At 33.0% G+C, this 14,360-nt stretch overlaps 1 protein-coding gene across 15 annotated transcripts in view; it reads right to left on the bottom strand.

Annotated features, from left to right (window-relative positions):
- Positions 1 to 14,360, bottom strand: part of RALGAPA1 (Ral GTPase activating protein catalytic subunit alpha 1) — a 242,119-nt gene that overhangs the window by 138,453 nt on the left and 89,306 nt on the right. For 10 of the 15 annotated variants that reach the window (XM_038544500.1, XM_038544498.1, XM_038544497.1 and 7 more), the window contains exons 15-17: positions 13,987 to 14,224; positions 12,738 to 12,899; positions 7,794 to 7,934 (exon numbers count right to left, since the gene is read on the bottom strand). In XM_038544500.1, coding sequence (XP_038400428.1) covers positions 7,794 to 7,934; positions 12,738 to 12,899; positions 13,987 to 14,224 — 541 coding nt within the window. The remainder of the gene's footprint in view (positions 1 to 7,793; positions 7,935 to 12,737; positions 12,900 to 13,986; positions 14,225 to 14,360) is intronic. The other 5 variants (XM_038544506.1, XM_038544501.1, XM_038544510.1 and 2 more) reach the window with 1 other exon arrangement.

Raw genomic sequence — 14,360 nt, forward strand, 5'->3', positions numbered from 1 at the left:
AAGTGACCTGTCTGATGTTACACAGCTGGAAAGTGAAAAGCTGGGATTTGAGAGCAAAAATTAGTCCATGTTCTAAATATCCTGAATAATATAGGTCATATACTCATGAAATAATTCATTAATTCTTTTAAATTGGCAAAAGCTAACTGTATTAAGAAATTATAAAGCAGCACAATGATTTATCTCTACAAAGAATCTTAGAAGTCAAAACATATTCAAATACAAACATTAGTAAATTATACAGAAGAAAACAACTGACAAACTTTGTATTGGAGCGCTGAAACTAAGTTTTAGGCTTAAGCAAAAATAGTGTTCAAAATAATTATGCTGCTTATATTTTCCTTTGAAAAATAGTAGTTTCTATTTAAAGTATTAATAACCATTAAATGAGCAAAACGAGAAAAAAGTTTTGTTGAATTTTTAAACGCTTTTGAACACTGATAAAATGCTTTCTATAGAGCCTTGCAACGTGTAAAATAAATTTCTTTCCACCAGTTATGTTTCTTCAGGATTTTTGTTTGTATTAACATCACAATATCCTTATTTCTTGAAACAACTCTTGTCACATAGTGGAAACTTAGTATACTAACACTGGTAGAAGGATAGTATGTCTTTATATTAAAAATTAGTAGCTACTAATTCATAAATTATCAAGCTGGTTCCTCAGGAAAATAAATCTCTTAAGTTATAACACTAACATACCACTAGGAAATTTTAATAATTTTAGAAAACAGGTACAGAACTAAGTGCCAAATCCCTTCTATCCAAAGTTAAATTCTATTCTCAGTCATAAACACTAGCTATCAGAAATATTTTTAAAGCTCCTGAATTCATAAACATCATTTATATTAGTTTACATAGAAATTTATACTATTTTAAAGCTGAGGGATCCCTGGGTGGCACAGCGGTTTGGCGCCTGCCTTTGGCCCAGGGCGCGATCCTGGAGACCCGGGATCGGATCCCACGTCGGGCTCCCGGTGCATGGAGCCTGCTTCTCCCTCTGCCTGTGTCTCTGCCTCTCTCTCTCTCTCTCTCTCTCTCTGTGACTATCATGAATAAATAAATAAAAAAAACTTTAAAAAAAAAAATAAATAAATAAAGCTGAGGTTTTTTTCCTGGATTTATCTAAAGGAAATGACAATGTCCTTTATGTAATTAAAAAATGTTTTTGAAAAAAAAAAAAAAAAAAATGTTTTTGCCTATTTGGGCAACATGGCAATGTACTTTCAAGGTGAGAACCACAGAGCATCCACATTTCCAATTTTATTACTAACAGAGTCTAGTAAAAACTCTTTTTAAAACTGGATGTTCAATTTATAGGTAATTCAAAGCAGTATCTACATCACTGAAATCATGGAAAAACTTTATGCTAATGTTTTGTTGCAACTGTATTATCTTATTGCTTGTATTTTGGTCATTGACAGTGTTAGGAAATGCTACTGATTTTTCTAAATTATTCTTGCATTGGCAACTTTGCTGAACGTTTTACAGATTCTAATAGTTTTATCAACTTGGTTTTCCCAGTCATTAAATCAGGAAGGGTCCTTCTGATGCCCCAATCTCATAATTCTCTTGCTAGAGAAATTAATAAAGAAATTTTAATTCACATACAAAAAATTAAAAGCAACAAATCAATTCCAAATAATTTTAATTTTATACCACTAAAATTTAAACCACTAAACTATTTCCTACTCTTTCATCCTTCTAATATTGTTTCCTTTATTCTTAAATTTTGGAAATGAACAAATAACCAATATATTTTTTCATGTTAAGAAAATTACAATTTTGTTTATGGGCATGTTATGTAATGCCATTTTAAGTTAGCTTCAAAGCTGTACTTTAAAAAAACTAACACAAATTATTTCAACAAAAACAAAACAAATCTGACCTGGAGTTATGCTAGAACCAGCAGATTACAGGTAGAAGCCTACTTGTTTGGTTGGAGGTGGAAAATTCTCCTCCTGATTAGGTAGAATTTAGGAGCAGGATGGGACATGAGAGGAAACATCTTCTTTCTCCTGATACTCAGAAAATAGAAGTAGAGAGATCAAAATATTTTGCTCTACAGAGCTGAATTCAAATAATGAAACACTGTTAAATAACATTAGCAGCCTATTTAATATGGCCTTGATAGACTAGAGTCTAACAGCAAATATGACAAACAAGTTAGCAGTTTTGAGAACCAGTTCAAAGAAAGTAGGTCTGTAAAACTTCTGGGTGAGAAACCAACACTACTTAATTAGAAAATAATAAACAGTTGGAAAAGCATAAACAAAGTCAGATGCCCACCCTATGTTTTTTGTATCACTTCTTTCATTAAAGTATTATTTTTGACAATAAAAGCTAATTTATTGTTTAAGAGCAATTACTGAGATTTCTGGTTTCTCTGTAATCCATTTATCAGAAACAGAAAGACTGGTTAGCCTAGAGTATTAAATGTTAAAACTATAACTCATGGGCACCTGGGTGGCTCAGCAATTGAGCGTATGCTGGTCCCGGGGTCCTGGGATGGGGTCCTGGGATCGAGTCCCACATCGGGCTCTCCATGGGGAGCCTGCTTCTTCCTCTGCCTATGTCTCTGCCTCTCTCTCTCTCTCTCATAAATAAAAATAAATAAAAGTCTTTAAAAAAAAAACAAAACCCTATAATTCAGTTAAGGAATAAGGGACAGGGAAAGCATGCTTGCCCAGACACCTGTATTACTTGTAGAGCTTTAAAAAAGTGTTAGATGTCTGTGCAACCTCCAGAATACTACATCAAAACCTGAGGCAGATGCCTGGGGAAAAAAATATTTCAAGTGTTATACATGAGTCTGTTGTTAAGAACTAATGAGACATTTAGAGAAATGCAGTTGAACTAGTCCCCAGAATTTAAGAAAAACTCTTCAGGGATATTCAGCTATCCAAATAGTGTAGTCTGTACAAAGCTATACCACAAAGAATCACACAACAGTGTAGGCTGAATGGACATCTAAACAAAAATACTAGAGGACAAAAAAGGGCTGGACACAAATAGGGTCCTTTAAAAACTGATGGTCCGGGATCCCTGGGTGGCGCAGCGGTTTGGCGCCTGCCTTTGGCCCAGGGCGCGATCCTGGAGACCTGGGATCGAATCCCACGTCGGGCTCCCTGCATGGAGCCTGCTTCTCCCTCTGCCTATGTCTCTGACTCTCTCTCTCTCTCTCTCTCTCTCTGTGTGACTATCATAAATAAATAAAAAAATTTAAAAAAAAAAAGCTATTAAAAAAAAAAACTGATGGTCCATTTTTTTAAAATCTTAGCGTAAAAAAGAAAAAAAGGAATTAAACAGCTTCTTAAGTATTCAAGAGTATCAGGTAAATATTTTTTCCAGAGAACTCTATTTCTAATCAAAAGCTAGAGTGGCTGCCTATGAGTATTTTCACTGTTTTTTGGTGAAGTAGTTAAAGAAACCTCAACTCCTGATTTTAAATGATGTGCCCAGGAAATATTTTGAGTTCATTTAGTCTGCTCATAAATGAGGGAGACATATAAAACTATGAAAAATTTTTCCTTTGTAGTTCATTTTCTTATTAATTCTCTCTGTACATTCTATAGTAAAATTTACTCAAACCTTGGAGGGAAACATAAGCAAATATTTTCATTGAAAATCTAAGACTGGCAATTTTTTAAAAATTTAGCACTATTAAAAAAAAATCTCTCTTCACAGAACTTTTTTCCTTTTCCTATCTCTCCCCGTCACCATCTCCCCTCCCCCTCACCCCCTCAACAAGCCTAACACCTGAAGAAGCAAACACTAGGCCTTCACAATTTGTCTCTAACAACAGAGGCAATCAAAAATTCCAACAATCCAGATTTCTACTATATAAGCTTGTGTAAGAATAATCCTGTCCAATTTTCATAGCTAATTTTTAAAACTATGAGGTTAGTTCAACGTCTTGCAAATTTGTTCGCTCTGGAAACATAATGCTATAGAATATCAATGTGTGTACCTGGAAAAGTTCTCCATACTCAAATAAGTTTGAGAAATAAACAGTTGGGGGCGAGTATGTGTTTGTGTGTCTCTTAAAAAACCTGACTTCTGGGGGCCTTTAATATGTTGATATATACTATAAATCTTTAATCCATTAGATAGTTATTAACATTTCCCAGAAAGTGTTGTAAATTTATACAAGTGCATGGCAAATGCTGAATTCATTCACAAGTCACTTTTCAGGAATGAAGTTTTTGCTGCTACTTTATATATTCCTTCCTCCTTTGAAGTCTTAAAAGAAAAATGACTTTTACTCAAAATAACCAAGTCTAATTATGCTTTTAGGTCTTAAATGTACGCATGCACAAAAAGTTGAAAGCAACTGTATTGTAAATTACCAATAAATAAGCACTGGGTTGGAGGATTACGTATATTTTTCATATACTTTTCTAAATAATCCATATTTTCTAGTATGATATTACTTTGATAATCAGATATCAAGTTTGTTTTGATTTAGTGACCCATATCTCATTATTTATCTCTTTAAATCCATCACAAAATGCACATTATCCCAAATGAAGGAAATAAAAACAACTAGAACTGCCACTTAGAAAATTATTTTCAAACCTTCTTCCTAAAACACCTCCCCCATTAAATTACTAAAAGGTAATCTTTCGGGGATCCCGGGGTGGCTCAGTGGTTTAGCGCCTGCCTTTGGCCCAGGGTGTGATCCTGGAGTCCCGGGATCGAGTCCCGTGTCGGGCTCCCAGTATGGAGCCTGCTTCTCCCTCTACCTATGTCTCTGCCTCTCTATGTCTATCATGAATAAATAAATAAAATCTTTAAAAAAAAAAGGTAATCTTTCTGAATTATACATTTACAGTGAAGCAAGGATTATGAAATAGGCACTTACCCCAGTTAAGGTGCTACCTTACAACATTTTAAAGGGAATACTTCACCTTTATTTTAATATTTCAGCACTTAACATGCATATCTGCCAAAATATTATGTAAGTTGCAGGGAAGGAATTTTGTAAAGCCCTTAAGATTCTGAGAAAAAAATGAATCTTCCAGGCAGTTTTGACACAGTAGCAGAGTATCTGATCGAAACATGTAAGACTTATTGGCCAAGGGGTACCTGGGTGGCTCAGTCAGTTAAGCATCTGCCTTTCTTGGCTCAGGTCATAATCCCAAGGGTCCTGGGATCAAACCCTGCATTGTGTTGGGTTCCCTGCTCAGCAGGAGTCTGCTTCTCCCTCTCCCTCTACTTCTGCTGCTCCCCCTACTTTGTGCTATCTCACTTCTTCTCATAAACAAATCTTAAAAAAAAAATAATTAGTGGCCAAAACTTATTTCAATGTTTCTAAACATTTCAAAAATGTTTTCCAGTAAATGCTTTAAAAATATTTTTAAAAACTAAAAGAAAAAAAAAAAATATATATATATATATATATATCTAAGAGAGGTTTACAACAACTTAGGAGTTTTAGTTATAGATCATGTAGTTAGTTGTAAGAACAAAACATTGGGATGCCTGGGTGGCTCAGCAGTTGAGTATCCACCTTCAGCTCAGGGCGTGATCCTGGGGTCCTGGGATACAGTCCTGCATTGGACTCCCTGCAGAAAGCCTGCTTCTCCTTCTGCCTATGTCTGTGTGTCTCTCATGAATAAATAAATAAAATCTTTAAAAAGCAACAACAACAAAAAGAACAGAAACACTGTTTGGCCAATTTACCTAACCTAAATTATAAATGAATGCAATCAACCAAAATCAGTGCTATTTACACAGTACTTAAATGGAACACTGGAGAGACAAAGTATCCAAATTCTTTATTTATAGCTGAGCATCATATGCAACAAAAATTTTTCTTCTGTATGTTAAAATTTCTATTATTCCATTTATATATTTTCTAATCTTACTACTTTTTGCATTAATAGCTTAAATTATTCAAGTCGCCTAATCTTCTTGGTGTCAAATATATATTCATTCATCATGAAATACTTATTGAGCATGTAGGTTTGGGTTTGAGGCCAAATTTTCTATTTTATTATTGTCATCCATAAAACTGCAAAGTCAACCACCAATTTCATTATAAAATTCATTAAAGGTTCATTATTTCTATCACACTTTATTATTTTCTAAAAAATAATATTGAACACTTCTCAAAAACATCATAAAGATTATGTCTAAGTAATTATCAATCAAGGTATCCTGAACTAGAAAACACAAACATATCACATCCAATAATTGAATATTTTCTCATTTTTAGAAAAGACATTAAGTTTTTTCATTTACAGTATTTTCAAAAAATACCAACAAGAGTATCTATGTATTTATGTATATTCACCCCTCAGTATGTACCCCCTTGGTTTGGCTGAAATCTCTGATCTTAATGAAATTCTGGGTGGTAGAAAGCACTTCACCTGAAATATCATTATTAATAAAAATGTGGTAGGAAGCACTTCACTTTATATTTTTAAAGCATTTACTGGAAACCATTATTTTATTATCTTATTAATAAAAATGTACCTTCCCTTTGGGGTATGTGGGTAGCTCAGTCAGTTAAGTAGTTGACTTGATTTAGGTTCAGATCATGCATGATCTTGGGGTCCTGGGATAGAGTCCCACCATCCAGCTCCATGCTCAGTGGAGAGTCTGCTTCACAATTCTCTCTTCCTCTGTTCCTCCCCCCTCCACCCTTTAATATAAACAAATCTTAAAAAAAAAAAGCACCTTTCCTTGCATAAGCCTTTAATACATTAGGAACAAGAAGGATAGAGATAGGTTGTTTAAAAGGAAAAAAAAAAAAAATCAACCCTACCATAAGTGGCAACATCAGGGAAACACTCATAAGAGTGATACGAAAGTACCTAAAAATGTACAACTAATTTTCTAAGAGCTAGCACATTTTGCATAACTATTCAACATATTTGCTTCTAAAAGACAAGACACCTTATGATTTTATTCACGCAAAATTATTCTTTAAAAAAGCTAACCTATGGTGATAGAAATCAAAAGTGATTTTGTGGAGGAGGGGTACTGACTTGAAAGTGTCACTAGGGAATTTGGGGGATAATGGAAATGTTCTATATTTTGTTTGGGATGAAAGTTAACAGAGGTGTGTGTAAGTCTCAAAAATCATGAACTAAACCCAGCATCTATATATTTTATTATATGTTAATTAAACCTTACAGACCAACTCATTCTAGTACTGGGAATCAAGGACCTGAGGCTGAAAAGCTGACCAGGTTTCGAAGGTCCTTAAAAATTGGGGCTTCACAGAATGGTTTACTTGGCTTAAAAATGAGTTCTTAGAATTCTATATACTATCATAATCTAATATAAATACAAAGATTTGTTCCAAAGCAACTCTAAGATTATGTTCTTTTCCCAATTATTACTTCCATTACTACAGATGATGCAGATGCATATTCAGGATTTACCATATCATTAGTCAAAACAATGGGAAATTAAAAGTCAAGGCTCTGATTGTTACCTTCCAAGTCATCTTTTGTCAAACATCTATAATGACATAAACATACATTACTACTTCTTTTAATCACCTGAGAAGGAAAAAACTCAACTGCAAACAGAAAAAAAATTTACAACCAAAAATACTAGACATTGGCACAGCACTAAACTTAGCACTTCCAGAATGAACTGCCAGGATAGCATGAGAATTCAAATAACTCAAAATGTTGATTTCTCAACCACTTTCCCAATTTCCCACACCTCCCCCAAAGAAATTAACTTTGAAGAGTTTATTTGATTAAGCAAAATTTGAAAGCAGAAGGATTAAAAAGTGAAAAAGGTGGTGCAGAAATTAGCAGAGGTGGCACTACCTGAAAGCTCATCAGAAAGGGGAGTGAGAACAATATCAGGCAAGAAGGGTTTGGAAGTATGGATCAGAACAGGAGCACTTTTAGCACTGCGTATATAGGCCGATGGCAGAGCACATTCACCAATGGATCGGCTTCTCATGGCTTTAAAAAGGAAAAGAAAGAAGTGGGGAAGGAAAAAAGAAGAGTGACTATAATGAAAGGATTGTGTCACAGAAAAAGCAGCAACAGAGAAAACTAAAAGATACAAAGGAAGGAAATTTTAAATTAAAACATTTCAGCACGGCAAATACTGGCAAGCTGTAAGAAAGAAACCAGAGAACACATGACATTTCGAATGTAAAGTTTTTGGTGTAAAGCAGGAAAATGCTTTTTATTATTTGCAGTTACAATAGTATAGCATTAAAAAATCAGTAGATACTTTAAATTAGCTTATATTCTCAAAACCAAGGGTTGAAAATTTCATTGAATGGAAACCCTAAAAAGAACTCAACATTATTAGTTGAAAGAAATTTTTGGTACTATATTTGGGCATTTCTCTGAGCCATTATGAGGCAATTCCAAGTCATTCTTCTTAATGAAGCTGAATTCCAAAAACAAATCATTTCTACTTTCATACTCTTCCCTACAAAGTTTCAAAGTCACCCCTAGATCATTTTAGAAACATTTTATGAAATTCATAATCTAAAGGACTGAATCTCATGGTTAGTATTTGAACATGGGAGGAAAAGAATGCTTACTCAAATTAATATCTCTTATTTACATTAAAGTGTAACATCATACAGGACGCCTGGATGGCTCAGTCAGTTAAGCAGTGGGACTTCAGCTCAGGTCATGATCCCAGGGTCCTGGGATGGAACCCCATATGGTCCCTTCTCAGTAAGGAACCTGCTTATCCCTCTTCCTTCGTCCATCCCCTTGTGCTCTTGCTCTCTTTCAAATAAATTTTAAAAAATAAAGTTTAACAGTATAATTTAAATTTTAAGTAGAGATATTTACAGAAAATAGAATTTGCAATCTAGATGAACAATTAAGTCATTGAGAAAAATAAGTTAGTGCTAATTCAAATCTTAAGCATATAATATAAAAACTCTAAAGATTAAGTTCTTAAAGATAACTTAAAAACTGGATTACAAAAAAAAAACTGGATTACTTTTCAAAAATTATATTTGTAGTTGCACTTTGTAGTCTCTTATAAGGAGGCGTCAGTTCATACAATTAAAGACAAATTTTAGCACACTTAGCAATAAATTAATGATCTCTAGTTTATACTTCCTAAACATTTTTTAAACTTAACTTTTAGTGTAGAGATTCTTAAACAAATGAAGGTATGTATATTGTTATGTATGAATAGAGGACTTAAAAGAATCAATATTGATAACATCCAGTATAATAGGAGTGCTTAAAAAAAAATCTGAGCATTAATATCAATTCAGAATCTTGGGTTTTCCTGGTTAATGGAAACTCTTGGTTCCCTGATGCCTAAATTCATTAACCTGTCACACAAGGCCCATGTGACCTGGCTGTAATAATCACTGCAATTGCAACTTCTCCTCCTGTTCTCACATGCTGCTGCCACAGAGAATTTTACACTGTTCCCTGAATCTTTCATGCTCTTTCACAATACGGCTTTGTGAAATTTGTAATATTCTTGGTCTTCCTTCTGACTCTCCTTCTTATTCAAAATGTCATCTCATCTATGAAGCTTTTCTGACACTACCATGTAATTAACTTATTAGCAATATAGTAATGAACAAAACAGTTAAGAATCCCTGCTTTTGCAAAGCTTACAATCTATTTTTTGTGGACTGTGTGTTTTTTATGTCAGCCTCCCAACTTTTCAAACACAACTATATTCTCTGACCTTTATAATCCTAGTTTTTGGCACATATGAGCTCAATAAATGTTTACTGAATGAGTATCTGTATTTGGGGAATCAAGCATAATTTTTTGAAAAAGGCTTTAGTTGTGAACATATAGAGGAGAAAATCAAAACGAAATACTTGTTTTAAAACTAAATTGATTCTTTTAAAATGAATTTGATTCAATTTTCAATTCTATAGAAGGATTACAAGTTTTCTTCTGTTTTTTCATTGAGTTACATAATTCCTTGGAAATAACAATTCCTTCTGTTTGTTCTCTCCTACCACCAACTTGAAGGAAGAACTTGAGCATTTCCCTTGGAACTTTCCATAATCACAGTGGTTTAAGTTCGTTATGATCCTAAATGAATTCTACAAAAATGTACCTCTCTATTTTTTCACTACAGGTCTTTATGCACACCTGAAAATCTGTCCAGTGTCTCACAGCCATGTAACCTGCACTATAGAAAATTACTTATAATGAATTAGCTACTAGGAATTTTGGGGATTTACTAATCTAAAGCTTAGGTCAGAAATCTCCAGAAAGCCACTGAAATTCCTACTGCCACATTCACTACTAAGCCACACACACCACTGATCTTAAATCTGTAATATGTGTTTTATGTAGATGAAAGGGCAGTATAAGAAATATAACATCAAAAAATAAAAACATATTTTCAAGCATCTAAGCATGCCAATTTTTGAAGGTTTTGTATCTTTATTCTTCCCAAAAAATGAATAAAAAAGAAAAATAGATGTATTCCACATAAATTCATCATGGATCATAAAATACACGCATTATGTCAAAAACTGTAACCTTCATTCAAGAGTTGTCATGCAGCATAGGAAATTCATGAACAGCAAGTGTATTCACTAAAAGCACCCAAACACAAAATAAATAGGAGGCAGGCAAGTCTGGCCTTTTCTCACTTCTAAACCACTACATATACTTCTCCATATTTATCATTAAATAAAATTCATATCATACATACATGTATCTCCACTGGCAGAAATATCTTTATAAGTCCCCAAACTAAGGTCCAATATTTTGAAAAACATAAACTAAGAGGAAAATCTGAAAACAGAAACAGTGATGTATTTGTTCCAACATGAATATCATAACTAACTTCTTACAAACTCATTCTAAAGTAAGTCTAAAGTATCTCCTTTAATAATGTGTTGGCATAAGCAAAATCTTAGAAGTAGTGATGAAGGACTTACTAGAATGTATACACTTTATCGTAGACTGAATTTTTACCTGTGTACACTCACTACAGATATAAAATTTTTAAAAATATTTTAAGAAAATATATACTCAAACACCATCTTAAATTAATCTGCTGCTCTTTTCAGTATTTTCCAACTTATGCAGGTATTTTTCTGAACAAAATTTTTAATGCTTCAACTTTTTGATAGGTTTGTTTAATGACCAAGCCAGACAAGGTTGTTTTGGTATAGGTACCAGAAAATAATCATAGGTATGAATTTAAGATGAGTACTTTGCTTATTATGTTTTTTAAAGATTAGAAATATGCCAACATGTTAATGATCATTTCTCATTAGTTCATTGATGCTTCCTTAAATTTCACATTCTACATTAAGCATAAATTATTTCTATAATCAGAAAGATTATATGAGGAACTCTAAAAAAAAAAGGTATGTTTTAAGTAAAACAAAGTAAAATTTTAAACTTAAAAGAAGTCTGTCCTAACCAATACACAAAAATTTTCATTAAAATCTGACATTAATATAAAATGAAGGCATTTCAGATGTAATCAACATCTTAATCTCAAAAAGTGATTCTATGCCAAAACTTAAAATATATAATTTTAATTCACCCATACCCTTTTTCCTTGTATCATTTCTTATTTTTGCTTGACATAGACAATCAATGTAATTCTATGCTTATTTTACAGGCAGAAAACAATTTTGAAAATATAATTCTTTTGAAGGATTTAAAATTAACTGTTATTTTTAATTGTTTTAAATCTTTAAAATTAATAGTGTCTTTCACTGATTATCATTAAATATAGATATATTTCCACAAAAAATGCTCCTGCCACAAAAATCACAGACTCTAGGGGTGCCTGGGTAGATCAGTTAGTTAAGCATCTGAGGGTGCCTGGGTAGATCAGTTAGTTAAGCATCTGACTTCAGCTCAGGTCATTATCTCAGGGTTCTGGGATCCAGCCCTGCGTCATGCTCCCACTCAGCAGGGAATCTACTTCTCCCTCTGCTCTTCCTCCTGCTCACTTGTGCACATGTACACATGCACACATGTGTTCTCTCTCTCAAATAAATCTTTTTAAAAAATCATAAATTGTAAAGCCTAAAGTAATTTCAAGCAACTTTGTTTCAGTCATATAAGGTATTATCATTCCCAATAAAGCCTAGGAAGAGTTCAAGATTACGTAGCTGTTCAGTGATGAAAGAAAGAAAAAAAATAGGACAAAGCCTTCATATTTTTCATTGCAGTATTCTTTCTACTACAATTCAGACCAAGAGGAAGAGAAATAAGATAGTAGCTAGGTCCAAAGCATACTGAGTGATCCTATATCCAGAAATTCTTCCCATCATTGCTCATTACTGCTACTTCCAAGATTACAGAAGTTTCTTCCATGTCTGTTAAAAGCTGCAAGGAACCTAACAACATACTCTAACTTGGTCTTAGCTATCTGCAAGCATGAATTCCAATCTAAGAATTGCAGCACTGAAAATCAGCTACCCTTATTTTCCATGTTTGTGAGTATATTCACTTAGTAGAAACTCTACCAGTTAATGTGTGAGTTCTATAAAGTGAATCAGAGTTCTATTTCGATTCTGTAAAAAACAGTTTAAAATTACTGATACCTACAGTAAAATAAGCTACATAAAAACGGTAATGTAAGATAAATCTTAATAGCAACGGATAACACAGCCTCTTGTCAGACTCTTGAGTACCCCTGAAGAAAAGGTTTTGCTATAGAAGTTTTTCCTTTAACGACCAAAGCTAACTGATAAGAAAATTATACGTTTACATACATTATCACTAAGGACTATAAACGTATTGCCCTGTACAATTCTCATTATTTTAAAGAATACATACCAACAGTTTTTTGCCGTACTATACTCCTTGCCTTTTCGGTTCCTGGGGAACCAGTGGTTGTTGCACTTCTCTGTCTCATTGGGGCTTGGCCAGGCTGATCACGACTCCATCCTCTAGAAAATGACTTGTCAACTGAAACTTTCTGAAATTCATGTCCAACTCCTAGAAATGTAGATTTTCAATCTCAGTATATTGTCACCTGATTAATAATCTCTTCAAATCATGCATGCTACCTTGCCTCAGATTTTCAGGTTTACTGGAAATGTATTATAAAGTATCAAGTTAAACATCTGTGTACTGTAAGGCTTTTCTGAACTTCAATTTATGTAAAAATCATATTCCAAAACTGATATGAAATTCTAAAATACAACCATCAGAAATAAACTATTATTAAAATCCTTTGCCATCCACTTATTCCATTAAAAAAGAAACATTTGGATAGAGAAGCAAAAAAACTTTAAGAAATGAGTTAACCAAAGCCATCCTGTGGTGGAAGTTATTAAATCTCTACCTGCCTATAATACCAGTTGAGAATTTTTTCCAGTGCAGGAAAAAATATTTTGGTCACATAATTAACATCGATGGACTACTGTTAAATATAAAATGTGGACTCAGATATAATCTCTAGCTAGCAACTACTTAAAAATGAAAAATACTAATACATTAGATTATAAAAACACGTATTAGCAATATAATCACTGTTATTGTCCCATTATAAAAACACGTATTAGCAATATAGTCACTGTTATTGTCCCTCTCCCCTTTTTTTAACACTCAAGAAAGACATAATCCACATCTAGGGAATGTCTGCTTTTAGTTAAAACTAAGAAAATGTTTTCAAAAGAATTTCTCAGATAATTCTCTTTAATAGAGTAACATGAAATCACCTTATAAATTCTAACCAAAAAAAAAAAAAAATGCATATGACAAAAACGAGCAATTTATTAATTTCCATTTTGGTTAATCATTAAAAATATTTAAGATTCTAAATTGTTTATTTAAATTTAGCTAGATATATACAGAACACTTTCTCATCAAAATTACTAATGATTTTAAGAAATGATTTCAAGAAAAATTACAAGGTACCTACACGTTTTATTACTGAAAATTTTTAATCTGGAGGGTAAATGAAGGAGGGAACAGTTAAGAGAAAACAACTTTTTACCCTCCCCCATCTTCCTAACTTAATTTTCCTAGACCAAATTATTTAAACAAATTTATGTGAAGCATCTCTATGGACAACTCTTACCTTTCCCTTTGTGCTTTTTTTGCTTCTGTTCACTCAACTTATCCAATGGTAAATCACTGAGATCCAAACTATATAAATTTCTAGCTAAGACTTTAGTTAGTGTTTCCATAGTCAGTGACCACTCAGTGGCTAACTCTTCCCAATAGGTCAATGATGACAATACAGAGAGTAAGTCATCCCATAGTTCTCGAGAGATGTATACATTTAGATTTGCTTTGATCCAGGCAACTATAAGAGTCTATAAAGACAAACAAATAACAATGCAATATGTTCAAATTCAGATATTTAATTATTAAAAAAAAAAACTAAAAACAAGCAGAATTTTAAATCACATAATATCCATGATCCTTTCTTGGTACATAATACTTATAAAG

Source organism: Canis lupus, chromosome 8, assembly GCF_011100685.1.
Source record: "Canis lupus familiaris isolate Mischka breed German Shepherd chromosome 8, alternate assembly UU_Cfam_GSD_1.0, whole genome shotgun sequence".
Classification (NCBI taxonomy): domain Eukaryota; kingdom Metazoa; phylum Chordata; class Mammalia; order Carnivora; family Canidae; genus Canis; species Canis lupus.